At 41.9% G+C, this 26975-nt stretch overlaps 1 protein-coding gene across 1 annotated transcript in view; it reads left to right on the top strand.

The window, feature by feature from the left end:
- Positions 1-13682, top strand: part of RAB2A (RAB2A, member RAS oncogene family) — a 75551-nt gene extending 61869 nt beyond the window's left edge. Inside the window, exons 7-8 of the mRNA XM_082601754.1 lie at positions 10208-10276; positions 12362-13682. Of these exons, the coding sequence (XP_082457880.1) occupies positions 10208-10276; positions 12362-12457 (165 nt within the window). The 3' untranslated portion in view covers positions 12458-13682. The remainder of the gene's footprint in view (positions 1-10207; positions 10277-12361) is intronic.
- The last annotated feature ends 13293 nt before the right edge of the window (positions 13683-26975 follow it).

The following is a 26975-nucleotide window of genomic DNA, read 5'->3' as shown; positions in this document are numbered from 1 at the left end:
TTTAGTTTTGCTAATTCTCTTCATGGTAACATAGAGGTTGCAGTGGGGGAAGTGGAGGCTACTTTCTTCTTAAGCTCAGAATATCTTGTAAGAATATTTTTTTCCAAATCAGTTGTATTTAGAACAGTGCTTCTCAAACATTAATGTGTATTCACTTCACCTAGGAATCCTGTTAAAATGCAGCTTACGATTCGGTAGGTCTGGGGTGCAGCCTGAAGGTCTGCATTTGCAGCTTGCTCTCAGGTGGTGTCAGTACCGCGACCCGGGCTCCCTCTGGGGAGCGGAGAGGCTGTGAGTGAACGAGACGGTCCAGCCAAGTGCTGTCCTTCCCCTGCTCCTCAGATTCATGATTTCTTCAGACCTTCTCATCATCTTCATCCTCTCCTTTACTGATTCTTGGCTCTCAGCATATAATTACATAATCAGGTTTCAACCGTCTTAAAAACAAACCCTATCAGTCCCTGTTCTCCTGGATATGTTCTCTTCTAGCTTCTAGTAAGATCTACCTCTGTTTCCTCATTGGATTTCACACCTCGGTTCACAGTCTGACTTCCTCCATCATGGCCAAGGTCACCCTAGACCTCCTAGTTGCCTCCCCTAACAAATGCTTTTCTCTTCTTCTCTTGAACAGTCCCTGGGGGGTATGTGATACTTTTGACTACTCTTCTGTCTTAGCTCCACGATATCATGGTCTCATCTTTATTTGTGCTCTCTCGCCTTCCAGACTCCTTTACCATCTCCTTCTTCCATGTTGAAATGTCACCTAAATCCATGAATACCCTTCTTAGGCTGTGTGTCCAGCTCTACTTGGACAGCTCTGCATGAGTGGGTCTCAGACCCTCCGGTTTAACACATTCAGACTGAACTGATAGCCCTTCTCTGCTCTAGTCTGCAGATGTGCACTGTCGTGTATCCTAAAGCAACCCCCTTCCCTATCCCTTTACACTCATTTCTTCAGTCAATATGTATTGCTTTCCATGTGTGTATTATTATTTCTGCCTGTTAAATATCTCTCCAAATTGTCCTCTTCTGTGATTGGACTCCCTGTGTTCATTTTTCAGGCCTCTACGCTGTTGCCTATAAGATCTTTCTAAAAATGAAAATTGAATGTCACTCTCCAGCTTTATTAAAATCCTTAGCTTAAGCTTGTTGGTTTCATTAATATAGACATGTCTTAAAAAATAAATAAATAAATAAAATAAATAAATAAAATAAAAAAAAATAAAATCCTGAGGTGGTTCCTCACAGCTTCTGCATCAAACTCCTTAGCTTGGAAGACAGGTCCCTTTATTTGCCAGTCCTCCCCTCTCTTCTCCTTGTTAAACTAGAGAGCGCGTCCACAGGGCAGGGCTCCTGACCTGCTTCCGCAGAAAGTATTCTCCACACTAGAAATGCCCTCCTTCCGACCTGATCCTTCAAGGATGTATAGTGAGTCTGATTCCTCCTCTTGGAATGCGTGACACGTGGCACACCCTCCCTGCCCCCTTCACCACTCTTATGTGCTCCTTTCTCTGTACTTAGTCATTCCTGTGTCATGGGTTTATTATCTTCGCACTCTCTCATGACTCTGTCGTGACCCTTGTTTTTCACATTGGCTCAACATGAGGACAGAGTTCCTTGAAAACATAGGCTGTCTTTTCATCTCGGCATCCCCAGCGCCTAGCACAGTTTCTCCCCACACAGTAGATAATTGTTCGGATGGTTATGTATTTATTTAATTACTTTAACCTTACTCCTCTCCCCGCAGTCTTTAATCAGCTTATGCTTTGGTCCCACTTGTTAACTTGTAGGTGGAATTCTGTCCGAAACCTTCTTTGCCCTAAGCATTCTAAAACCTATGAGTTTTGAAAAACACAGGTGAATAGGTTGGCTTCTCCTTTGATTGGGAGCCCCCTCCAGTAGTCTCCTAGGGTCTTTGTGGTTTGAAAGAGGTTCTTTAGACCCAGGAATAACCCAGGAATAATATGGCAGGCTAGGGAAAGTACCCCTTCCCAAAGGCCGCAGGTCAACTTTTTAAAGGTGTCCGAATATTCTAGAAGTGATATATTTACTTCTGTGATTCCTTCCTTGTTTTTCTCTGTTTATTCCCTCTAAATTAAAATTTCATTTCCTCAGAGTTGTACATTACCAAAACTTAAACAGTATTATATTTCCTTTAGGACCCAAAGGTGATTGTGGTGTGAAATAAACATATTGTTTGTCAAACAGTTGTCACTGCCACATATTCTCAATGTCTTAGCCATTTATTTGATGGGTGATTTTTCCCTAATATTCATCAATTTTACTTAAAATTAAGATTGGAAATTTATGTGAAACCAGAAAAATATATAAACATCAAAATTTTTTGAGGCAAAAGTTTAGTAATTAAAAATATCTTAAACTGTTGAAAAATCAGGGCTGGAAAATTCCTGGCTTACTTAGCTGCTAAAGCACTAAAGATATAGCCAAGCTGATAGCTGAAAATACAGCCACCTAACCCAAAGACACTGTAGTAAGCTGCCAAGACATCTAACCTGACAGGGTCAGTGGGTTTCTGTGTCGGGGTGGGACGGGGAAAACACCTGACAGTAAGACTTTAGTGACTAAGACCAGTTTCAAGGCACCTTGTGAATACTTGCGTCCTGTCCTGCTACTTGAGATCTACAGACAGAATTTGGGTTGAGGGGACATCTTCCTTGCCTTGGGCTGTGTTGTAAGTGGTGGAACAGATGTTTCTGTAGAGCTGGAATGTGGCTGTGAACTGAAAGCTTTGTTACCCCTCAACCCTGTTCTCGGTGTCGTGGGTACCACAGGGCTTTTCACTGAAAATCTGACCTGACCTTACCAAGCTTCCAGCATACCTTGAGGGGAGCTTAGTGTAATAAATATTTACCACTCCCTTCCACAGATTGGAAGGCTTTGCGGACTGGCGTCGGCTTCTCTGCTGCTCGTTTGGCCATCACCCTAGGGAACTTCAGGGATGATCCAAACCAAACTAACTTTGAAAGTTTCGTCCAATTTCTCTACTTCTAAACCAGGGTGGCTGAACATTTCTGAAGAAAACCTTGCTGTTGTGTGCATGTTATGCACTTACACAACTATATAGATGACCAGCTACCAAGACTTTCCCATCAGCATTAGAGATCCTTCCGTGTGTCGAAAGTAAACTCTTCATTCCCTCCTTGAAACCTGATTTTCTTCCTTTTTTATTTCTCTCAATTCACGGCATACCCTTCCACCTCAGCCACTTAGGCCAAAAATGGAGTCACCCTTAAACATCTTACCATCACCCTGTTCTTTACTGAGTGCTGTTCATTTCCCCAAAGGAGATATTAAGTTTGATCTTTGCCTTCCATTCTGGTTGCCACTGTTTTGTCAGGCTTCATTTCTTACCTTGATTATAGTTCTCAACTCCTCCTGGCCTTCCTGTTGCCAACCCTCCTCCTGAGAATTCCTCCTCTAAACCACCCTCTGATTTTGTCCCCAGCCTGCTTCCTACCTTTTCAAGGTTCCTTGAGGTCTGTTGGGCCCCCTGTCTACCCTCATCTCACATGGCTCCCTGTCCCCAGCTTCCACTGTAACTGAGCTTAAAAGCTGCCTCTCTGTCCAGACTAGTCTTTCCTCCCCTTAACTTTCCTAATAAATGAGTGGGAGCTGACTTTCCTTCAAGCCTTCATTCATGGGGCTTTCTCTCTCTTGACAGTTTTTTACCAGCAGACGTGGTCATGCCACGTTACCCTTCTAAACGGCTGTTGTGGAAGTTTTCGTGCTGTGTGCCAATTTTGGATTTGCATCTGTCCTGTAGTACTCCCACATCCTTGAGGTCAAAGGCATTCATGTACCCAAGTATATAACTGAGTATATATGCTCTGTGCCTGGTACAAATCAGGCACTCAGTAAATGCTTGTTGAATGGAAGAACTAAATTACTAAGGAATTAAACATATCTGCGTGTTACAAGTAACACAAATATTTTGTACTTCCAAGAATAATCCTAGCAATCCACAGTAATTTCTAGCTAGCTAGAAGGTTTTTAAGAGGATATGATAATTGTGTGCTTTTTATGTTCAATTTTCGTGGCAGCATAAGCAAAATAAATGAAAATTCCATTGAGTTGGGTTAAAGATAAGTGATCCTAATAAAGAGACGATAAACGTGGGCAGAACATTAATCCTGCTAACCCTGCTTCTGCTACAGTTCTGCCCGGTCTTGGGCAAGTCGCTTCTCCTTGGCAGCCCAGTGCCGTCTGTACAGTGAGAGTTATGACAGGTCAGTAGATTTAGCAGCAGCCCTCTTTCTTCTAATGAAACACAGGAAACTGGATGAAAGAAAGAAGAGCAGAACAGCTCTACTTTGGAATAGGGGATGCCGCGGAAGAGGAGGGGGAGGAGGAGGAAATGGTGGCCCCCGCGGGGTGTCCGTGAACGCAGCTTGAAGCCATCGCGTCGGGCTCGGCGTGTGGGAAGGCTCTCCGGAAGCTAACGCAGGTCCAACCAGAATATTTTCCGTCACGAAATTCGACGAAGCTTCATGTGTAAACGGCCTGTCTTGCTTCTCGTCTGATGTTCTTTTCTCAGGACTTTCCTGTCTGCATAATACCGAAGTCTCATCTCAATACATTTTCTTCTTTCGGCGCACCGTACACATTACGTGTTGCTGACTTACCTTTTGATGCTTAGTTCTGTCTAATCAGGGTGTTGTAATTCGCTGAGGAGGCTGCTCCCGAGTGCCCGCTTCCCGTCTCGTTCCGCGCTGGTGTGCGCCGACGCCCCGTGGTGCCGAGGGCGGACGCGTGCCGAGGCCGCCTGCGAGCCAGCCGGTCTGGAGTAGCCGCCACGGCTGCCCTCCTTTTACAGAGAGGCTGAGCAGCAGGTCCAAGCGACACGTGTGGTAAGAGGAGGCGCTGGGCTCTGACCCCGACCGCCTGCTCAGAGCCTCCCCTTGGCCGTTCTGCTAGCAAACTTGGAGGTACGGCTTCAACCCGCAAGATTAATTTCCCCGTTGTTACACATATTTTGAACTTCTTTTCAGAAATATCGAGAACCTGTGTAAGTCACTTAGTATAGTGACTGACCCATAGTAAATATTTGGTAAAAATATTGGCTAGTGTAAGCTTTGGCAGATGGACACCTGGAATGTCCATAGCCTTGATTAGCAATGGAGAAGAAAATTAAACAGCATCCTAGTTCTCTGTCTCCCAGTTCTAGAGAGAACCAAAGACTCCCTTATTTTACAGGGTACTTTGCTCTTTAGCATCTATTCAAGATGTTGAAATAAAACGAAGACACTTCAATTTATTTTGAATTCTTACCTAACAGATGCTGTAATTTTTATCTTGCCACCAGGTGGCAGCATGTTACACAAGGAAATAATTGAAATGTTATTCTGTTGTAGATTAGTTTTCAGTATTTTGCCTTAAAAACTGTTAAACCATAATAAAAACAAAGTATTACTCCGTGTTCCCCTTTGTCTGTATTCCCCCTCATTGGTTGTGAAGGCCCTCATAGCCCAGTGTCCATAGCCCACAGCTAGACCTGCCTTGGTCCTGCCCTGCACACACTATCCCTCTGTCAGCCAGGGCAGAGAGTTACTTTTCCTGCATCTGCAACCGAAATGTAAGCCCTCGTACTGAGATTCTCCCAACTAAATTGTTCTCGTTCAGCAGCAGTAGGAACTACCGCAGTCGTCCTCTTCCCTGGACCTTCCATGGTACCCAGAGAAGTACCAGATCTGTGGCAGCAATTGAGTAGGTGCCCTTGGGTAACGGCCAGGTAATAGGTAGGATATACATTTTTAGTTCTTTGTGGTTATGTTTATTTTAATTTGTGCTATACAAGTCCTTGAAAACTTACTTAAGTTTAGGTATTATCAGAATCATTCAGATAACTACTGCCAAGGGTTGAAAGATTAGTGTCTGAGGTGGAGGGCAATTAATGGCTAATGAAGGTAAAGGACTGGACATGGCAATTAATCAAAGTAGGGCAGAGCAGGGAGCTAATGGGAAAATGTAGAGAGAGTCAGGCTTCAGATACTGGCGTGCAGCGCTGCATGGGAAGGCCAGAGGCTCGCCAAGTTAAGTTGGCTGCAAGGAAATCTGCTTATACTTTTTTTTTTTTTTTTAGCTATGTTGGGTCTTCGTCTCTGCGCGAGGGCCCTCTCCAGCTGCGGCAAGCGGGGGCCACTCCTCATTGCGGTGCGCAGGGCCTCTCACTATCGCGGCCTCTCCCGTTGCAGAGCACAGGCTCTAGACACGCAGGCTCAGTAGTTGTGGCTCACGGGCCCAGCCGCTCCGCGGCATGTGGGATCCTCCCAGACCAGGGCTCGAACCCATGTCCCCTGCACTGGCAGGCAGACTCTCAACCACTGCGCCACCAGGGAAGCCTCTGCTTATACTTCTTAATCGTGGATCTGCCTAGATTGTTTCACAGGGTTAATGAAATCCTTTCACATCAGTTTCTCAGCAAATGTTTTTTCCTATTCTATAACCTATTAACTAATATTCAGATTTGACTATATTTGAAACATGGAGTATAGATGAATAGAATGTTTGTAATTCTGACTTGTCACAAAACCTGCAGTGATATTTAGGATGTCATGTTTTTAGAGTATTATGTTAATTAAAGCAGTGCTAAAAATTTTCTGGAGTTATGCCATCATCTTGCTTCATTTTTCTGATAGTAAGGAAATAACTATTCCAGATAAATTAATTGTTACAAAATCTTTCCCTGGTAAACATCAAAACTTGTAAGAATAATGAAGACGTTTCAAGAGCGTGTTTTGTGTTACTTATGTTAAACAGCAAATCCTGAGTCTCTCTCCCCTTGATGACTCGGGCCACCTTGGCCAATACATGCCCTCTTCAGTCAGGAGCTGTGAGCCCGTCTTCACACAGGCCCACTGCTCCCGCCGCCGCTGCCATGTGCGGGCTCCCCCGTGGCCTCTTCCCCAAAACCGCACACACACATCCCTGCTGGCCGCTCACACAGACACATCCTCACACTCACTCTCTTTCCCTTTCTCCTTCCCTCTCCTTTTCATAATTTGCTTCTGTAGCCTGGGGAATAGAAAAAGTAAAACTAGTTAAAATGATGTCTAAAATTGGAAGGAATTTCAATTTAAGACTCCTATTAAAGCATGAGCTTTAGGGAATTCTCTGGTGGTCTAGTGGTTAGGACTCTGCGCTCTCACTGCCGGGGCCCCGGGTTCAATCTCTGGTCAGGGAACTAAGACCCTGCAAGCCACACAGCACAGCCAAAAATAAAAAAAATAAAAATAAGCATGACCTTTAGTGTAAAGGTTCTGTAGTATCTATTTAGTTAACTTATTGTTGCTAATTTCTTCCTTTTTTTTTTTTTTCTTTTTTTTTCCCTGTGTTCTAGAGGTATTTCAGATTGTTACATCTCTTCCTTGAAAAATATATATGGAGACTGATTTTTAGTGACTGGAGTGAAATGAGCAATGAAAGAAAATTCTAGCCAATTGTAACAGATATGTATCTCTTGTCTTTCTGAGTTTTTGAAGTGCTTTGCAGCTTTAGTGGACAGTTACTGTCCGTGACAACGAAGGCTGTTCTCTTAGAAGCTTTACTTTATGTCTACTAAGCCTTAACAGTATTTGGTTGATGCTCATTATGTTTGAGAACTCAACAATTTCAGTCCGTAGCCACATACTTTGAAAAGAGGTGTACCAATGTCTACAGTTGTCACATTGGTTTTAAACTCCTAAGGACTTCTTAAAATTGATCATTCGTTAATCACTTAGTAATATAAAGTATTAATTTTTGCCATGATGTAAATAATCCATTTATATAGTGTCCTCTCTATAGTGTGCTCAGAGAAGTGGAAAATATTTTATTTCAGTGTCTTTAATATGTAATCAGAGAGTTGGATGACAAGTAAATAGTAGCATTGTCCAAAGAGTATTTCACTGAGATGATGGGAATTAGAAAAGATAACCATTTGCTATATTTAATTATAATGGAGTTAATTGCATGTCTTTCTGATATAAAATACCTCTTACGTCCATTGGGTACAGCTATTCTTGAAGGTGCTTAAATAAAGTATTAAATATACTATTTAAGTAATAAAATTAGTAGTGACTTGGAAAATTTAGCATAAACAAAGACATAGCTTTCTTAAGCCAGTTTTTAAAGTGAGTCATCAACAGATTGGCAAAAAGCCAATTTATTTACATCCATTGGCACATGTAATAATGACTTTTATAATATAAATGCTTGTTTATATGAAGTTATAACTCATTTATGGGACCTTGTAGTTCTAATGTTCTAGTGAAATGTACACATGTGGGTGCTCCTGGAAGGAATTCCAACTCTGTGAATTTATGAATCTGTTGACTTCGATATTTAGTTAGCCTGGCCATCACTGTAATGGACATGTTATTGGAAATAGAGTTAGGTTTCCCCTTATTTATAAGGATAACCTCCATTTTGAGGAATGTGAATCAATTCATAGTTGGCTGACAGCCGGTTTCTCCTTCACTTGAGCTCCAGCACACACTGGAAAAGCACACTGGCTTCCAAAGTGCCTTGTGAATCTGCAGTGATTAATTCTTCTCATTATTTCGCTGCAAGTTCTCGTGACCCTCTCTGATGGTTCGATCAGCCGCTTAGAGTTGATGCATATTCATTCCTCTGCGCGCCTGCCGCAGTCGCTCACGCCCCCTGCACTGACTGGTGTGTTCTTGGTGCAGTAATTGAGCTGCAGTAGATTGATTACTCTGGGGAGCTGTAAGGCCTTTAAAGGTGAAAACATATCAGTCCTGTTAATTAGGAAACAAAAGCTCTGGTGGCAGTTTCGGCAGTCAGATGTTTCCAGTGTAGAAAAGACGAAAGATGTGATGTGTTCCTCTCTGTAAACCTGTTTACTTTTTAAATTTTGAATTAGGTCTGTATCAGTAGTAGTGGAGAACAGCCTTCTTTTACGAATTTTTATAGAATGCTAATTGAATATAATATTAATACTATTATCTCTCAAATCTGATAGTTTAGAACCTGAGTTTGTATACATCTTCTGTAGCATTGGCAGTAATGTGTAAAATATCTTAATATCTTACATAAATATAGAATGCTTTTGGATTCATTTTGGTATTTAGAGGCTTAATTTGGTTACAATGTTCTAATGCTAATTTCTTGTCATTTAGTAGTACGCTCTATGGGAAAAGGGTGAAACTTTATTCAACATGGCATAGAAGTTGAGCTGCCTTTATCTCTTTATCATAAGCACCCTTTGATTATTCCCCCCGACCCCGGCCAAACTGTATGTTAAGTAATACATTGTCTGGGGAAAAAGATCCTGTATGGAACGGTGGCCTCCAGAAGTAAGCTAGTTTCAACATGGACATCTATGCAGCTTACCTAATTGACATGTTTTTCTCAGGTGTGCTGTTCTTATGTTATGGTTTCCCCCTCCCCCTTCCCCTTCTCCAGTCATGAATTTTTTCTTTTGAGATATAATTCACATACCATAAAATTCACCCTTTTTTAAAGGGTACAGTTCTGTGGGTTTTAGTATATTCACAAAGCTGTGCGACCATCTCCACTGTCTTCCAGCACATTTTCATCACTCGGTTCCTTCCTTCCCCTAACCCCTGGCAACCAATAATTATTTTCCTTCTGTGGATTGACCTCTTCTGGACATTTCATGTAAACGGAATTGAACTATATGTGGTCTTTCATGTCTGGCTTATTTTACTTATTAGCAAGGTTCATCCTCACCGTCGCGTGAACCAGTACTTCATTTTTTAAGGCTGAATAATATTCCATTGTATGGTTATGCCACATTTTGGTTTTCATTCTTCAGTTGGTGAACATTTGTGTTGTTTCCACATTTTGGCTATTGCTGCTACTAGCGTTAGTTCCCGTACATCCTTGTCTTGTTCGTGATCTTAGGGGGAAGGCTTTCAGACTTCACCGCTGGGTATGATGCAGGCTGTGGGTTTTCTTAGATGCTGTTTATCAGGTTGAGGAAATTCCTTTCTGTTTCTAGTTGAATGCTTTTATTGTGAAAACGTGTTGGATTTTGTCAAATGCTTTTTCTGCACCTATTAAAATGATCATGTGGTTTTTGTCCTTTATTCTATTAATATGGTGTGTTCCATTGGTTGATTTTCTTATGTTGAGCATTGTAATATTTTATAGAGCTTTTAATATAATGTTCTCTTACTGTGTGGTGTTAAATAATTTGAACCAATTTCTCTACCTTATATTTCAGGCATTTATTAATACAGCAAAAGAAATTTATGAAAAAATCCAAGAAGGAGTCTTTGACATTAATAATGAGGTATATATATATATATATATATATATATAAAAATATTATTGGCTAGTTAATTTAGAATTGAATTTTAATTACTTGGATTCAAGATTTCTGTTTTTTAAAATTCCTAAAATGGATCTATGATGTCAGTTAACACATTCATTTATAATCATCTCATTGAAAATTTGTTATATGTTGTATAATAGCTAAATGTTTATGTTCTAGTGAAGCATCACTTTATCTATGAAAACGAATTAAAGTAAGTGACCCTATCCATTTATTTCAAGCAATGCAAAATAATATATATCCTCCAAAGAGAGAAGAAAATCCACTTTCATCTACACATCCATATGGTGTCATCTGCTTTGGGAATAATTTTCTAGTGTGTAAATGCATGTGTGATGTTAACTGATGCAAGGTGCTCTCTCCGTTGTCTGGTGCGGAGAAGGGAGACGTCCATTTGGAAATTACTCCCAGGTCAGCATAGCGTATTTTCAGGAGCCTGAGTTAGTATATGTAATTGGCAGTTGGCACTAGTTGTTTTGTTTGTTTTTGTGGGTTTCTTTTCTTTTCCTTTTTCTTTTTTCCTTTTTTTTTTTTTTTTGTGAGATTATTTTGAGCCAGTTTTGATCAACATGATTAGGATAAAATGTAACTTGGAAGCAAATAATTCAGAGTGTTTACCAAAGGCCATCATTTTGACCTAAATCACCACTATGCATTTGTCCTTATTTATTTCAGAATTGTTATGTGGATAAGAGCATATTACTTACTTTTACGTAAACGTTTCTGCTTTTCTACAATAAGCCTTCTTGCTTCCAAGAGAAAAACCCTTATTCCTCCCCCGGGTGCAGCGAGGAAGCACCGTGTTAGGAGCCATGGTGCGTGCGTCTCTTGGCGCACGTGCAAGAGAGCCTCTTTATTATCTGTCTCAATATTCGTTGCTAAAACAAACAACAGTTTGCCTAGGGTTTCCAAAAAGTGTTTGATTTTCCAGTTTCTTTTAATTTGTAGTGATAAAGTTTCTAACCCATATTTTCCAGGCTCACATGGCAATAGATCTTGAGTTAATTTAAAGGCGACACCATTCAGAGACTAATGCCATATAAATTGAACAGTAATTGGGCGTCTCTGTAAAGGGCATGTTCATTGTCTCTGTCTGGTTTCATATAGTAGCTGACTGCTTTACTGTGCCTGGTGTGGCTTTGATTGCAATGTGCTGTCAGGAGCCAACAGGCCGTGCGATTTATCTGGCCTAATGCCAAGTCTGACTTCTTGATTCCTCAAGAAGTTGCTACCAGCCCAGAGGGGGCAAAACCAATGAGCCATAGGGCATGCTTTTTATTAAAGAGGAGTCAAAAGAGCGAAAAGAAACCACATCAGCTGCTGTCAATACCGAGCTAGTGCCAGAAACCCCAAGGCTACTACTGCTGCAGAACAGCTGCCAAGCACTATAAATCTGAGATTTACTGTGACGTAAAGTTTCCTTAAGAGCTTAATTTCTGAAGCTACTGTATTACTTTTCTCAGAGTGTTGTATTTTTAGGTAAAATCCACTTGAGGGAGTGAGGGTTGAGGCATAAGTGTGAGTTTGATGAATGAAAGAACCACTCTGTGTGTGGGTTCTTGGCAAGCTGCCATGTCTTTGGGGATCATAGAAATTATTGATGACACAGAACATTCATATGCCCTTAGCCTGTACAGCTGATTCAACATGGAACAGAAACGCTGTCCAGAGGAAAGATTGTACGTCGTATTAGAGGAGCATAGGCTTTGCATGTTTTTCTCTTTTAAAGATTACGTTTTAAACAGTCTCTCCATTGTGAGAATTCCCTTAAAAGCAGCACTCCAGTTTCTGTTAACACAGTACCAGGTATGAGAAGGAATTGTTTGCAGGAATATTTCCACAAGTATTATTTTAATAGGAAGGAACATCCCCTGAGAGATATTGTTTTAATTGTGAAAATCTGCTTAGTGTATATATATATATATTTTTTTTCAGTTGTTTGGTAAGATTGTGCCACTAAGAAACCAAAGGATTTCTTAAATTTAAATTACACTGTCTGGTTGGCTCCGGTTACATTTATTATCCTTCTGTCTTTCATTTCAGGCAAATGGCATTAAAATTGGCCCTCAGCATGCTGCTACTAACGCCACGCACGCAGGCGGTCAGGGAGGACAGCAGGCGGGGGGAGGCTGCTGCTGAGTCTGTTTCTACTGTCTTGCTGCCCAGAAGGGGCTACTCGCCTATTCTTTCACCCTCCTGCTCAGCTGAGACGGGAGACTCTTCGAAATGGCTTTATGTCACAGAAGAAGACTTTAATCCTTCAAATTCTTGTATAACTTTGAATAAATGGTTAATGTTCACTTAAAAAGACAGATTTTGGAGATTGTATTCATATCTATTTGCATTTGATTTCTAGGTCAATTGATGTGATTATTTTTGTTAAATGTTGTCTTGTGCCCTTACCTACGAACTGAATTGTATTGAACACTACAAAGTCATCTTGAGTATTTTAAATCGGTTTGTGTAGTTAGGTTTCCCCACACCTGTGGTTACCTAATGTTTAATATTATAGAACTGTCCTCAAAAGTTTGTCAGTTTTCAAGGCTATAAGGAAAACCGAAGGACTCTTTTAATTCTGTATTTATCATTTACTTTCTGTATATATAGTTTAATAACCTGCTTGGGTGTAATTTGCCAAGCTTGAATTCTTTAATGCATTTGCATAAATTCTATACTGTTTAGAGCTTAAAGCTACAGAAGCATCGTTAGGAATTGCTTGGACACTGAATTTTAAACTTTTTGACATTGTTAACAAGCATGTTCATCTTTTTCTTGTCACTAGTCCGAGAGAAATATGCTTAATGTACATTCTAAAGGCTATGTATGTGTTAACCTGTTTTAATGCCAAAAGTTTGCTGTTTGTCCACAGTTTCTTTAAGACCTCTTCAGAAAAGGATTTGTTGGCCTTAATGCATACTGTTGGGTAAAAACACAGTATAATGAGTGAGGTGGGCGGACGAAAGAACTCCCTCTGCCTGAGCGACTCCAGGAGGAATGAGTGTCCACATTTAGACGGCACATTATGAGGACTTTAATCTTTCCTTGAACACAATAATGTTTTCTTTTTCTTTTATTCACATGATTTCTAAATATATTTTTCACGCAGGACAGTTTTTTCAACCTTGATGTACAGTGACTGTGTAAAATTTTTCTTTCAGTGGCAACCTATAATCTTTAAAATATGGTGAGCATCTTGTCTGTTTTGAAGGGGATATGACAATAAACCTACCAGATGGAAAACCCTGTTAAAAGTAGAAGAGCTTTAGTCATTTGCTCAGTGTGGTGGTTTTACCCTTTTTCTTTTTCTCCCTTGGACTATAATGAAATTGTTACAACAGTGCAAAATAAAATCCTATGTATAAAAGTGTTCTTTTTTTTTTATGACCATATCATTTTTTAAGAATGCAATTTTTCAGTCCCTCCACAGCTTTTACATGTATTAAAGCACATTTTTTTTAAGGGTCAGGATGTTTAACACTACCCTTTTTAAAAATTTTGCTAGAATGTGGTAAAAATCTTTTTACCGTATTGAAATTCTTTTTGTTATTGATGATGTAAGCAAGTATTTTAAGTATGAAGCTAACTACTTTCCGTCCACTCAGTGACTTCAGCTTTCTACCGGTCTTTCCTGAAGATTCAGCAGTGCTCTTTCAAAGCTTTGTCATTACTCTTGTGGGACGTCACCCAATGCTATCTTAGTTTTTTGCTTTGACTAGCTCCTAGAGGGCAGAGGGAACGGTGAGGGGAAATCGAGTTTCCTGAGTATTTTTATTATGCACTTTTTTTCCCCTTAAAGTGGTCTCACCAGATTCACTCTCTAATGGTGAGCAGGACAAGGGACGACGACTAGGACCTGCTCTGCTCTGTACCAGGAAGAGGGGGATTCTCTGGGAACAGGTACTTCTAAACTGCTGTTAATTTTCCCGGAAACGTAATGTGTTTCTTTTCCATTCTGTCTCCTCTAATTCTTTTATAAATCACGTGTAAGAAGAGAAGGTCATGGGAAAAACCAACAACACCAAAACACATGTATTTTAATAACCTAAGAAGAGCTGGAGCCCTCAAATGCAGCCCCTGCACAGCAGCCTTAACCTGCCTCGGCGTTGGGCCACAGGGGCGGGTAGAGGACTTCTCCGTAGTTGTCACCACTTTCTCTACAGATTTCACCCGCCATTAAGGAACCTATGTGATGAATCCTTTACGTCAGTCGACAAAGCAGTGTTACTGTCTGGTTTCTACTCTGCTGATTTATTATTCTTGTCACAAATAATGTAATAGTGGCACCTGGAACCAAACGCTTTAATACTGTAATTAAGTCTTTAAATGATCTTTGGTCAATTTTGGTAGCACCTATGGACATGTTTTAAGAGCTAGAAAATCAGTCACAGAAAATAAATAAAACTTTTAATGTCTCAACATGTAACATTCCAAAGTTGTAATCTTCATAAATATAGTGTTATAATTTGCCTTCTGGATTTAACAAAACTGGATTAAGACCAAATTTTTGGAAGAGTAGTGTATAATTAGATAAACAATTCAAACAGTACATGAGAGCGAAACTGTATCTTCCTACACAGTTTATTTTTAATTTTTTATTGAAGTATAGTTGATTTACAGTATTGTGTTATAGTTTCAGGTGTACAGCAAAGTGATTCGGTTATACATATATATGTATACATCTAGGTTCTTTTTTAATTCTTTTCCATTATAAGTTATGTTTTTAATTTTAAAATAGCCTGTTAACAGGAAAATAGTCCCTATTTCTAATAGTTCTAATAGTCAAGAGAGTAGGGATATATATGATACCAAAATGTGTCTCATCTCTCAAATTGTTTGTGTTTGGAACACATTAAACATTTATTCCCTCATAGGTAGTGAAGCTCCATCTAAGCTCAGTACTAGGTTGGCAGCACAGGGTTCGGCTATGTGAGCTAAAAATTAATACCAAAAAAACCCATAATAGTGCAAAAAGATAACCCTGTTCCATAATAAGTAATTGACTATACAAATGCATGAGCATATCTACCTGTGTTTCCTGGAAAGAGTTCACATGTGCTTCAGTGTTCAAGTGAGAATAGAGTCTAACCCCATAAGTAGCGTATCTCATGTTGCATTGGTATATACTGGGTAACACTACTTACTTGAAGTCATGATGCGAAACTTTAAGGTGCACATGTATATATCCAGTGTTGATTAGGTTTAGAAAATCATCAGGCCAGCTCTTAAAAATTGAAGGACAAAGGACCAAAAACCTGATAGGAAACATGGAAAAAGTTCACCAAAAAAGGAAGTAAAAGTGTCCCTAAAATATGTTTTAAAATCCAGACAGTTAGAAATGCAAATTAAAACTGAGATGCCATTTCTCAACTATGATATTGGAAGAAGTTTAATACACGTATGACAACACATTCTGTTGGTGAAATGTCTCATGTTGCGGGTGGAAGTGCAGACTGATACTAGCTTTCTGGAGAGGAACTCAACAATACCTAATAGAACCAGGAGATACTTACCTGTTGACCCAGCCTTCCCACTTCTAGGAAAACACCCTGATGATACCCTTCAACAATGCGAAAGCACGTGTGCACAAGGCTGCTCACTGCAGCATTGACTGTAATTGCAAAATAATTGAAAATGACCTCAAGGTCTTTACATAGGAGAGTGATTCAGTAAGCTGGTACGTCACACAATGTAGTCCTGCACGGGTGTAAAAAGTCTGTGCAAGAGCTCTGTGTACTGATGTCATGATTTCCAGGATATATTGTTAAGCAAAATGAGAAAAGCAAAATGCAAGCATGTCTACAGTTTACCATCGCTCATTGAATAAGGAAGGCAGGAGACGAAAATACACATGTATCTGCTCACCTGTGCAAAAGAAACACAAGAAGAATAAACTAGAAACTAATGAGACTGGTTACCTACAGGGGGTGAGTACAGAGTGGAAAGTCAGGCGAATCGGGACGAGTAGCACCTTCCAACATACAGTTTCGTTTAACTCAACACTACAGTAATGTTTCACATACTCTGAAAATAATTAAAGTCAACCATGATGTGCCAGGAACTCAAAATGAAATAAAAACTAATGAGAACCTACCTATAGTTTGTGACATTACCACACTGCACAGTTCTGTGGAATTCTTGCGCAAAATGTATAACGTCAGCCTAGTCACTGGGAAACCTCAGACGAACCCAAACTGAGGAAAATCCTACAAAGTAAGTGGCCAGTGCTCTTCAAAAATACCAAGGTTGTGAAAGATAAAGAATAAGGCACACAGATTGGAGGAGACAGACATGACAGCTGAATGTAACATGGGGTGCTGGATGGGTCCTGGAGGCAGTTTTGATGAGGGAGGGGCACACAGGGGGCTTCTCTGGTACACATTCTGTTTCTTGACCTAAATGGGGGTTACACGGATACTTGCTTTATAATCCTTTAAACTGTGCCTATGTGTTGTATGTACTTTCTTGTAAATTAAGATTTTGTCTCCATCGATCAAAAATGCTGCCTTACGAGTTGCCCTCAGAACTTGAATATGTGAAGTCTACCCTGTCCCCTTTTCGTGGATTGAATTGTGCTCCCCACCAGCCCCCCAAAAAATAGGTATGCTGAAGTCCTAAGCCCTCCTACCTCAGAATTTGTCTTTATTTGGAAACAAGATGGTTGCAGATATGATGAGTTAAGATGGAGTCATACAGGAGCAGGGCTGGCGTCCTTATCAGAAGACGGCCGTGTGAAGACACACGGGGAGAAGGCCATGTGGACAAGGCAGCCTCAAACCCGGGAGCCCCTGAGATGGCCAGCAAACCACCAGCCGCTAGGATGAGTCCTCCACGGGTTTCAGAGATTACACCCTGCCGACCTCTTGACTTCTGGTGTTGAGCCTCCAGAACTGTGGAAGAAGTTCCTGCTGTTTCAAGTCACCCAGTAAGTGGCACTTTGTTACGGCCACCCTAGGAAATTAATACATACCTTACATCCTATGAATGTAGACATTTTTTGATAGGTTGTCTGTGTCCCTTCAGTGAAAGGTCGTGTTGAAGCCGTGGGTTTAGGGGAGAGTAACAGCTGCTTCACTGCATAGCACATGTAGAAATCATCGTGAGAGAAGCAAGGTTAATCTCTAGGAATATTGTTACAGCTTCCTGCTTCAGAGTAATGTAATTTACACATCCAGATGCTATTCAGAGTATGAAACATTTTTGTACACGGGGATTTTATGAAAAATCATAGATACAGCACAGGACTTTCCTTATATGACGTTAAAGATAGCATTCTTAATGTTACTTAAGCCCAGAATTCAGTTTAAAGTTGAAGCAGACGTCAGTGTGTACAAGTGTGATCTTACAATGATTTTGATGCTGACAGTGAAAGTGGAGATGTTAACACAAGTCCAGCAATGACATCCTGTTGTGAGAGTAAGCAAGTAAAAACAAAAAGTAGGTGCAAGCTGACCAAGAGGCGTTGTGTTTTGAGATTGAGATCCTGAAATCATTTTTATTTGTTTGTTTGTTTGTTTGTTTATGGCGGCGTTGGGTCTTCGTTGCGCGCGGGCTTTCTCTAGTTGCGGCGAACGGGGGCTACTCTTCATTGTGGTGAGCGGGCTTCTCATTGCGGTGGCTTCTCTTGTTGCAGAGCACGGGCTCTAGGCGCGTGGGCTTCAGTAGTTGTGGCACGCAGGCTCAGCAGTTGTGGCTCGCGGGCTCTAGAGCGCAGGCTCGGTAGTTGTGGCGCACGGGCTTAGTTGCTCCGCGGCATGTGGGATCTTCCCAGGCCAGGGCTCGAACCTGTGTCCCCTGCATTGGCAGGCAGATTCTCAACCACTGCGCCACCAGGGAAGCCCCTGGAATCATTTTTGATCATTTGAATATTGCTAACAAGGTACAGAGCATCGAGAACAAGAGTGAAGGTGACTAGCTGGTGGGTGAGATAGTCACCAGGGAGAAGGCCACTGCAGTCTTATACTTGACAATTAATTTTGCATTAAAATTGCCACATTCCAGTCCCCAGGAGCTACTGCACAGAATTCACATTTACAAGAACGTGGAAACTGGCTGCAGTCGGCCCTCCGCTGTGTCTTTTCACATGCGCTCCTGCATGAGTTGGGCACAGCCGGGACAAGCATCCATACTTCATTTCAGACTTTTCCCTCAAGCAGGTGCTGATTTGTGTTAAAGCACTAAAGTTTAACATCCTCTTTGCAATTAGAATTATGAAATCATTTGCTAAGGACTGTAATCAGAGATGGCTCTGTCAGGGGCTGTGGCCACAAAGCTGTCCGTTCCTGGGACCTGTCCTGTGGAAACTTACCATCTCCAAGGACCATGATTTATTCCATGGGACCAGCCATTACACGGTGGGTGAAGCATTTATGCAACTAATGTGCCTTTTAAGGGTGAAAAGCAAGGGTTATTATGCAATGCTGTATTAGTTTGCTAGGGCTGCCAGAACAAAGTATCGTAAACTGGAGGGCTTACAAAACAGAAATTTATTATCTCAGTTCTAGAGGCTAAAAGTCCAAGATCATGGTGTCGGCAGGGCTGGTCCCTTTTGACGGCTGTGAGGGAAGACTGTTCTAGGCCTCTCTCCTTGGCTTGTAGATGACCATCTTGTCCCTGTGTCTCTTCACATCATTGTCCCTATATGTGTGTCTTCGTATCCAAATTTCCTCTTTGTATAAGGACACCAGTCATATATATGGGCTAGGGCCCACCCTAATGACCTCATTTTAACTGGATCACTTTAAAGATTCTATCTCCAAATGAGGTCACATTCTTCAATACTGAGGTTTAAGATTTCAACATATGAATTTGGGAGGGGAGGTACACAGTGCAGCCCATAACAAATGTGGTTATGGGTTATGGATTTTGGACAGTATGAAAGGAAGGCACTCAGCTCTATAATCAGCCTAGTCTGTGTTTATGATGAAGTTTGGGGACCACCGCATGACATGGACAAGCTAGGCATAGAGATTTTAAAGGATGCTCCCTTCAGGTTCCTTATTTTCATTTGTGTCTACTAGATCTAGAGAAAAGCTCAACCATGAAATAAGCCCCTTCCTAATTCTGAATGTCTCACTACTTAATCAAGACCCATTGGAACCTGAGCCCTTTGCCACTTGGGCCTCCACAACTTCATGGGGCCGGCACGCGTGGGTCTCCATGATGCTGTCCGGTCTGAGGGCCATGTGTCATCCTGTCAGGCAGCATTGCCATCTGCAGAATGAAATTCCTGAAAACGGGGTGTGTGCAGTGGTACCAAGCTTCCTATCTTCTTGCCTTCCCACTTCTTTCTCAACCAGAATACTTCTTTCTTTCTTTTAGACTGAAGTGACATTCGCATAACAAAATTAAGCATCTTTAAGTGAACAATTCAGTAGCCTTTAGTACTTCACCATCTGTGCAACCCACCCCTTCTATCTAGTTTCAAAACACTTTCCTCATCGCCCCTAAGAGACCCCGTACCTATTCATCAGTTACTCCCCTCACCCCTCCACCAGCCCCTGGCGACCACTAATCTGTGTTCCGTCCCCGTGGTTTTACCTATTCTGGACATTTCATAGAAATGGAGTCATACGACATGTGGCCATCTGTGTCTGGCTTTTTTCATTAAGCACAATGGTTTTTTTTTTGTTGTTGTTGTTTTGGTTTGGTTTTTTTGTTTTTTTTTTTTGCGGTACGCGGGCCTCTCACTGCCGTGGCCTCTCCCGTTGCGGAGCACAGGCTCCGGACGCGCAGGCTCAGCGGCCATGGCTCACGGGCCCAGCCGCTCCGTGGCATGTGGGATCTTCCCGGACCGGGGCACGAACCCGTGTCCCCTGCATCGGCAGGCGGACTCTCAACCACTGCGCCACCAGGGAAGCCCTGCCCATAGTTTTTAAAAAGACAAATAGTATTAAAAGGTTTACAATAAGAACAACCACCCCTCGTCCCATCCGGCCCCATCTCACAATCTCCTCCCCAGAGCTCTCCGTCCCGCTCCTCACCTGTCGCTTGGTGCATCCCTGTGCCCCTCCCGCCCCTGTGCTGGAGGGAAGGAGGTGGGCACTCTAGCTCCGCAGTGGTGGGCGGTGTCGTGGAGCCAACCGCACGTCTCCAGCTCCACTTCCCGGGTGACTGGCTCACTGTTCACAGACCTTCCCTCTGCTAAGTCGGAATATTGTGGGCATTTCTCATTTTTTTTTAACATTTTTTTTGATGAGGACCACTTTTAAAGTCTTCATTGAATTTGTTACAATATTCCTTCTGTCTTGTTTTTTGGTTTCTTGGCACTGAGGCATGTGGGACCTTAGCTCCCCGACAAGTGATCGAACCCATACCCCCTTAAGTGGAAGGTAAAGCCTTAACCCCTGGACCACCAGGGAAATTCCAGGCATTTTATACACTGCCAATCTCCTCTCCTATCCTCTTTGCCCTTGTGTATTTGTACATTTTATTCCTGTAGTGCCATTTGTTGAGGTCTTGGGGAGGAGATAAATGCATGTGTTCAATCCACCTTGTTTGACTAGAAGTCCAGTGAATTCCTTTAAAAAAAAAAAAAAAACTTCATCTTCCTTTATAGCTTGTTAAAATGCGATCTATTTGCTGCGGAGAACATAAACAGAAGAAGAAAAATGTAAAACTACTCTCCAAGTTTGGATACCCCTCAAAGCCCACTCTGAGACAAGTTCTGGGTGCAAGTGATCTGGGGGGGCTGGGATGCCAGGTGCACAGTGAGGACCTGCAGAAGCGGGGAGAGGAGGCAGCGCTGGCGAAGGGCGTTATGGGATGTGTTAATGCCGTAGGTGCCCCGGGCTCCTTCCCACGGCGACCCTCTGAGACCCGGAGCGGGGCGCACCGCAGCCAAGGGCCCCTCCTTCATTGGCGGGCGCTGCTCCTGGGACCTAAGCCCCCCCGGCCGCCCTGTACACCACCGAGCGGGCCTTTAGGCAGGGAATTCTTGGCCTGTAATAAAGGACTCGAGCTGGTGACTCGAGGGTGGGAACCAGGGGCACCAACAGCGTCCGGTCAGATGACCCAGCATCTCAGCACCCACAGAAAACGATTTCACAGCTTGCTGTATTTCTTTCCCGTCTCTTTCTGTGATTACGTCTACATGTGTTCTTTTACGCTAATGGCATTCCACAGTGCATGTGGCTTTCTTTCACTTATTGCCATGTTGTTACAGAATCTCCTTAGTTGTAGTGAGGAGGAATGCGGGCTCAGGAGCTCCACTGTCACGTTCAGATACAGGCTGGACCGCTGACCAGGGAGGGATGGAACCGCCTCGTTCAGGTTCCTCATCTATATCATGGAAGGAACGATCACCCACCTCATACGGTGGCAGGGAGGGGAAAACACACTGCCACACGGAAAGTTCTTGACAATTTGCTTGACACATAGTAAGTGCTCAGTAAATGTTACCTTGTATTTTCTGCATGGTGTTGGTGGCTGTATAGCATTTCACTGTGTGGAGGTGATATCAGTTATCTCATCATCCCCTCTTGTTTGCTAGGGTTACAAGTATTTAGACACAGTAATCAACACTCAGTTCACATCCTTATCACTAAATCTTTGGGCACATCAACAATTATTTCTTTAAAATACATTCTTAGAAACGGAATTACTGGTTCATAAAGTACAGACACTGTTAAGGATTTTATATATGTAATTTCCCTTGAGAAATGTACCAATTTATATTCCAAATAGACCTTGAGAGTGGCCTGTTTCCTGTACTCAATTACCAAAAATGGGAATTTTTACTTAAAAAAATATACTTTTGGCAACTTGAAAATCTTTAGGTTTGGTGTCATTTATTAAGCAGTTCATCTTTTCCTCATTATATTTAAATGCTTTAATTTCAGACAAAAAAATTTATATGCATATTTGGACTTATTTCTGACATTTTTATTGTGTCACAGGCTTCTACATTTCTATGTTAGCACCCACCATCTCTCAAAACCCCCAAAATTCTATTGGGACTTTTAAAAATTGTTTTAAATGTATAGTTTAACTTGGGGGAAAATTGACATTGTTTGATATTAAATGTTCTCATCCAGGAACAAGATATGTCTTTCTGTGCAACAAGGACTTTTAGGATAATGACATTCATTCCAGAAACAGAGTTTTGAGGAGCTCAGTTTGTTTGCAAAAATCTAAAATTAATCTTACTTCTGCATTTTCAAATTTGCTTTTTTTTTTTTTTTTTTTCTCGGCCACACCACACGGCTTGTGGGATCTTGGTGCCCCGACCAGGGATTGAATCCGTGCCCTCGGCAGTGAAAGCGCAGAGTCCTAACCACCGGACCGCCAGGGAATTCCCCCATTTTGCTTTTTATTTAACCAAATCTAAGGCATTGTAAGATTTCTGCTCATTTTTATTCATTTCTCTTCTATTTTTATTTTTCAACTGCTTGTTTTCTCTTCTATACTTCTCTTAGTTCATTATCCTAAAAAACACCTTTTCTCTTGTTTTAGTTATAAAATGTCAGCCCAAAATAAACAGCAGATATTCACTCAGTATGCATTTGATTCAATTCAATATAAATGAACATTCAGCAAATACTGGGTATTTGCCAAGTAAGTATAGTAAATCATGTGAATGTGCTACTTGATAATATAATGCATCCAAATCATTGAAAAATAATGACTGGAGTCCTTGCTTGTGGCCTACTCGAGTTTTCCACATGGTGTCCTGCCCAGCAGGCGGCCTCTTTTAGCCTTGTCCCCAAGACAGATTGCACTGATTGGCTCCATGGCACCCTTTTACCTGAGAGACACTGTAAAGGTGAGTGCTCTCTGCAGACCAGTGCTCATCCCGTGCTCTTGGCCCTCCTTCTCCTACCTGGCTTGGTACTTCCTTCTGACTTCCACAGCCTTTCTGGACTGATTTCCTCCCCCTCCCTTCTTCAGGCATCTTGCCATGTCTCTGGGATATTGATTGCAGTCAAAGATTGGAAACAACTTAAACCTATCGATAAAGGAATTTTATTATTATTATTTTTATTTATTTAATTTTTTAATATATTTATTTATTTATTTATTTTTGGCTGTGTTGGGTCTTCGTTTCTGTGCGAGGGCTTCCTCTAGTTGTGGCAAGCGGGGGCCACTCTTCATCGCGGTGTGCGGGCCTCTCACTGTCGCGGCCTCTCCTGTTGCAGAGCACAGGCTCCAGACATGCAGGCTCAGTAGTTGTGGCTCATGGGCCTAGTTGCTCTGCGGCATGTGGGATCTTCCCAGACCAGGGCTCGTGTCCCTGTATCCCCTGCATTGGCAGGCAGACTCTCAACCACTGCACCACCAGGGAAGCCCTAAAGGAATTTCAGAATAAATTTTAAATCTATTCTGCACCTGACTAGCACCGTGATGTTGAGCAAGTTACTTTACCTTTTTATACCTGCTTCCTTGATAAAATGGGGATACCAGCCATACCTATTCCATGGGGTTGTTATGATGATGAAATGGGCTAATATTTATGAAGCACTAGAAGAGTACTTTATGCCCAGTAAGCAGTATATAAATGTTGACTCAATAGAAAGAGAAAGAAAAAAGAAAAAAAAATTCATGTAACACTAAGCAATGGTAAAAAAAAATCAGGATTCAATATATATGACATTATTAAGTAAAACCATTTATATAATATATAAATCTACATAAACAAGACATTGTTAAGTTAAAAAGTGCAATGCAGCATAATACATATATTACAGTCATATATATATACATATATACACATGTATGTGTATATATGTATCACACACAGACAGAAAATTATATAGAGGAGTACATCCCAAACTTTGGACTTACTAACTAATTTCTGGATGGAGAATTCTTATTTTAATTCTATACACTTCTACGCTATTTGAATTTCTTAATAATAATACTACATTGGGCTTCCCTCGTGGCGCAGTGGTTGAGAGTCTGCCTGCTGATGCAGGGGACACGGGTTCGAGCCCTGGTCTGGGAGGATCCCACATGCCGCGGAGCAACTGGGTCCGTGAGCCACGACTACTGAGCCTGCGCGTCTGGAGCCTGTGCTCCTCAACAAGAGAGGCCACGATAGTGAGAGGCCCGCGCACCGCAATGAAGAGTGGCCCCCGCTTGCCACAACTGGAGAAGGCCCTCGCGCAGAGGTGAAGACCCAACACAGCAAAAAAATAAGTAAATTAATTGATGAACTCCTACCCCCGACATCTTTAAAAATAATAATAATAATAATAATACACTAATATATTACTTGTATAAATGAAAATTTATTTTAAAAGAAAAAAACAGGCAAAAGACATGAACAGACAATTCACAAAAGAATACAAATTACTTCCAAACATATGAAAAGACGTCAAGATCAGTAAAATATAAGTTGAAACAAAGAGATGCCAATTTTTGCCTACCAAAAAATAAAAATGCTCAGTAACATCCAGGATTAAAGCTTTACTTGGTCATTAAATGTTGATGGAGTTTAAAGAGGGGAAATTTTATTTCTAGCTTTGTGTCGTGATGTCAAATACTGACAAGCTCAGGTCAAGAAAGAAATTGCACGCAGCATAATATTTTAAGATAAAAATGTTATGCTGCTTTTTTTAATGTTTATTTATTTATTTATTTGTGGTACGCGGGCCTCTCACTGCTGTGGCCTCTCCCGTTGCGGAGCACAGGCTCCGGACGCGCAGGCTCAGCAGCCATGGCTCACGGGCCCAGCCGCTCCGCGGCATGTGGGATCCTCCCGGACCGGGGCACGAACCCGTGTCCCCTGCATCGGCAGGCGGACTCTCAACCACTGCGCCACCAGGGAAGCCCATTTTTATTTTTTTTTGCATTTGAAATTTTACACAATGAGAAGAGTCTCTTGAAAGAAAAATATAAAGGTTACCCATACTCTGATTATATGATCCGGCAAAACTCTCCTTAGTATTTACCTGTATAAGTTGAAAACTTATGTTCACACAAAAACCCTGCACACGACTGTTTATAGCAGCTTTATTCATAAATGACAATACTTAGAAGCAACCAAGATGTCCTTTAATAGATTAATGGAAATACAAACTGTGGGACATCTAGACAATGCAATAGTATTCAATGCTACAAAGAAATGAGCTATTAAATATGAAGAGACACTGGAAGAACTTTCCATGTGTAATGCTAAGCGAAAGAAGACAATCTGAAGGGCCACATACTGGATGGTTCCGACTCTATGACATTCTGGAAAAGGCAAAATCTATAGAGACAGTAAAAAGATCATTGGGGGCTTCCCTGGTGGCACAGTGGTTGAGAGTCTGCCTGCCGATGCAGGGGACACGGGTTCGTGCCCCCGTCCGGGAAGATCCCACATGCCGCACAGGGGCTAGGCCCGTGAGCCATGGCCGCGGAGCCTGTGCGTCCGGAGCCTGTGCTCCACAATGGGAGAGGCTACAGCAGTGAGAGGCCTGCGTACCACAAAAAAAAAGAAAAAAAAAAGATCATTGGTTGCCAGGGGTTTCGGGGAGGGAGGGATGAATGGGTGCAGTACAGGGGATTTCTAGGGCAGGGAAATTATTCCATATGACACTACCATGGTGGACATGTCATTATACATTTGTCAAAACCCACAGAACGCAACACAAAGAGTGAACCCTGATGTAAACCACTGACTTTAGTTAATAATAATATATCAATATGCATTCATCAGTTGTAACAAATTATCACACTAAAGCAAGATGTTAGTACAGGGAATGGGGATGGCTGATGAGGTACGTGGAAACTTTTCTATAAGCTTAAAACTGCTGGAAAAAAAAGTCTATTAATTTTTTTTTTTAATTTTGCGGTACGTGGGCCTCTCACTGTTGTGGCCTCTCCTGCTGTGGAGCACAGGCTCTGGACGCGCAGGCTCAGTGGCCATGGCTAACGGGCCCAGCAGCATGTGGGATCTTCCCAGACCGGGGCACGAACCCGTGTCCCCTGCATCGGCAGGCAGACTCTCAACCACTGTGCCACCAGGGAAGCCCTATTAATTTTTTAAAAGTGTAAAGATTGGGGTTTATGCTTCCCACCAGATCTCCTGATGGGAGAGCCACAGGCAGAGCACAGTAATCTGCCACAGCTGAACCGCTCCCTGGGTTAGAGGCACACCCAGATACTTGAAGAAGGAAGAAGGTAGCATGCAGACTTGGCTGATTTCTTTGCATGACCAGAAACCCCATCAAAAAACTAAAAATCACTCTCCTCTCTGACCCATAACATCCCTCCAACACCCACCTCGACACCCATCTCCTGAATTTTTACTCACCCCTGAACCAAATTCTATGGTCAGACTCTGTTTCTCGAGTCTGTTCAGAGCCACACATGAAACTGGCCCTCGTGGCCTGACCTCTGACAGGTCCTGGGCGAGGCAGGTGGGCTGCTTCTAAATTCACTCCGCCTTTGTGCCTCGTGTGCCTGCAGGAGAACGGGTGGCTCTCGGCCCCCGTGGCATCCTTTTCCTTCAGCTTCATCCACCTGAATTCTTCTGTCCCAACTTCAGATTCAGTGTTCGCCAAAATGTAAAGTCCAAGAGGGCAGGGAACGCTACTTTCACTGTTTTGTTCTCTGATGTGTCTCCTGCACGAAAAACAATGCCTCATTCATAAAAGGAGTGTAAAAAATACTTGTAAAAAATAAATGGATGAATAAAGAAAGGAAAAATCATATATATATATATATATATATATAT

The sequence above is a fragment of the Mesoplodon mirus genome, assembly GCF_964341445.2.
Source record: "Mesoplodon mirus genome assembly, chromosome: 16".
NCBI lineage: Eukaryota > Metazoa > Chordata > Mammalia > Artiodactyla > Ziphiidae > Mesoplodon > Mesoplodon mirus.
The sequence above is the reverse complement of the archived record's forward strand: the minus strand, read 5'-3'. Positions and strand labels throughout refer to the sequence as shown.